The sequence below is a fragment of the Nannobrachium achirus genome, assembly GCF_963921795.1.
Source record: "Nannobrachium achirus genome assembly, chromosome: 8".
NCBI classification, from domain to species: Eukaryota; Metazoa; Chordata; class Actinopteri; order Myctophiformes; family Myctophidae; genus Nannobrachium; species Nannobrachium achirus.
The window spans coordinates 2,566,577-2,569,019 of record NC_137817.1 but is presented as its reverse complement, the minus strand read 5'-3'; the positions used below and the strand labels follow the sequence as shown (position 1 = coordinate 2,569,019).

At 46.2% G+C, this 2,443-nt stretch overlaps 1 protein-coding gene across 1 annotated transcript in view; it reads left to right on the top strand.

Annotated features, from left to right (window-relative positions):
• Window positions 1-2,141, top strand: part of tmem25 (transmembrane protein 25) — a gene marked incomplete at both ends in the record, with an annotated part of 17,882 nt that extends 15,741 nt beyond the window's left edge. Inside the window, 2 exons of the mRNA XM_080731129.1 lie at window positions 987-1,088; window positions 2,068-2,141. Coding sequence (XP_080587255.1) covers window positions 987-1,088; window positions 2,068-2,141 — 176 coding nt within the window. The remainder of the gene's footprint in view (window positions 1-986; window positions 1,089-2,067) is intronic.
• Window positions 2,142-2,443: the final 302 nt, after the last annotated feature.

Genomic DNA, 2,443 nt, shown 5'->3' with positions numbered 1-2,443 from the left:
AGGCGTTGTGTGCTTGTAGATCGGCTGTTTTCACTAGTTTAAATCATTTTTAAATAATAAATACAAAACAAAGGGTTTTGGACGTACAAGGTTTCCACCCGACAACAATGAAATATAACTCATGTAATTGGCCCACTGGCTTGTGCAAAATCTTTGAGTAGCAGCAGCGCTATAGAGAGAGATCTCTCTCTATAGCGCGCAATGAGGGCCTCTACAACTCTTTCTCCCGGGCTGAATCAGGGGCCCAGCACGTCCCGGTTAGTTCTGGTTATATGGAAGAAACCTAAGCAGGACTTGGTCCCGGAACTTCAAGGGTTCTTGAAAGTTCTTGGTTCTGGTTTAGTTCTGGTTCTAGTTGTGGTTTGGCCCTGTTGTGGAAAAGGGGCTTCGGAGAGAGACAGAGACACTCACACTGAGGTTGTGTTCATGTTGATGTGTGTCTGTTATGCGACTGCGGTTTTCCCGGTGAACCTGAGCACAACGGTGGGGGCCGATGGGCAAGGAGGGTCGCGAGCTTATGAGAAACAGCTAAAATAAGACCTTAAAACCTGGCGAAAACAGTTGCGTGCATTAGCGCAAGATGACGATAAAGGATATCATTAAATGGAAAACATTAAATTAACTTCTTAAAAGGCTTCTAGGCCTACACTAGCCTACTAGTAAAACTAGTGGAACCGTGATATTGCCACACGTGAATAATTGTGGTTGTAAACAATAACACAGACAATATAAATCCTTACTAGTCTAATAATGGGTTAGAAGGGGTTATCATCATTCATCATGGCCCCAAATAACTTTTAAATATCTTGCAAGTGCCTCTCATTTCATAAATGCTACGGTATATAAGCTCTCCATCATGGGCAATAGTCAGTGGTGTGTGTTCCCCACACTCCCGCGCCCCCACCGTTGCGCTCAGGTTCACTGGGAAAACTGCGGTCGCGTATGTTAGACTGACGTTGTGTCTCATGTTGATGATGTAACGGCAGCGCGGGAGGTGGCCCTGCAGCGGAACTGCATGCTGGGAGAGAGGAGGAGGAGGAGGGAGGAAGAGGACGATGAAGATCTGTCAGCAGCCTACGCTGCCCGAGGTCAGAGTTCACCCTGTCTGTCTGTCTGTCTGTCTGTCTGTCTGTCTGTCTGTCTGTCTGTCTGTCTGTTCCATCTGGTTCCCCAGCACTCAGGTTCCTCATTGCTTGCATCACCACATAACAGATCACTGAAACACTGTCACACATCTTGAATGGCTGCTATGCATACAAAGGGATGTACACTGTAGCACGCCATGATAGAATAGTGGAACTCATTGCAACGGACATATCAAAATATCATGCACCCTCAGTGAGAATGTACAAACATTCCTGTGTCATTCCATCCATGTTTCATCTCTGTGATAACTTGGACATCTTTGCATCTTTGACAGCAAATACACCAGATGTTGTTGTGGTTGATGAAGAGTCCATGGAAGTGTCTGTATTAGAGATGGCCTGCACCTTTGACCCTAGCCTAGAGGAAGCTTTCATGACCAAGGTCATTAAATACCAACCACTTCTACATACCATCTCAGAGCTGGGTTATAGGTGCAGACTATTTGTTTTTATATCTGGCAGCCTAGGACATTAAACCCACAGGCTGGTTGTTAGAGGGTTTCAACAACTTGGGATGCCTAAAAAAGGAGGTAAAAAAGGCTGGTAAAGTATTGTTTGGCAGCCGCCACATATGGTGGAGACACTGCTACTTATACCTGTAGAGTACCAAGAGACATGCTATTGTATCATGAAGACATACTGTATGCCATGATTTAGTAAATGTAACTCTACTGCACCTATAATCGTTGTGTCCTTGCATGCATCTCCTTTGTGTGGACATAAATAAATGGTTAAAATGTGTGTGTGTGTGTGTGTGTGTGTGTGTGTGTATGTGTGTGTATGTGTGTGTGTGTGTGTGTGTGTGTGTGTGTGTGTGTGTGTGCGCGCGCGTGCGTGCGTGCGTGCGTGTGTGTGTGCGCGTGCGTGCGTGCGTGCGTGCGTGCGTGCGTGCGTGCGTGCGTGCGTGCGTGCGTGTCTCCAGGGTTTGCCAGGTACCCCATGGTAGGATACATCTACAAGGTCAGCAGCACCAGTAGCGAAGAGATCTGGCTCTGACTGACCCTACACTATTACACACACACACACACACACACACACACACACACACACACACACACGCACACACGCGCACACACACACACACACACACACACACACACACACACACACAGGGACATCGGAGTTTAAATCTACCTGTGAAGGTGGATTCTGCTTTTCAATGGGAATGGAGTGGTTTTTGACATTTGCGAGTTTCTGCAAAAATACTCTCCATTCTACATAAAAAATGAGAAAGACAAAACAGGGAAAGAAAGCTGTGGAAAAAAATGCTTTTGCAGGAAATCTTCAGGAAAATCGTG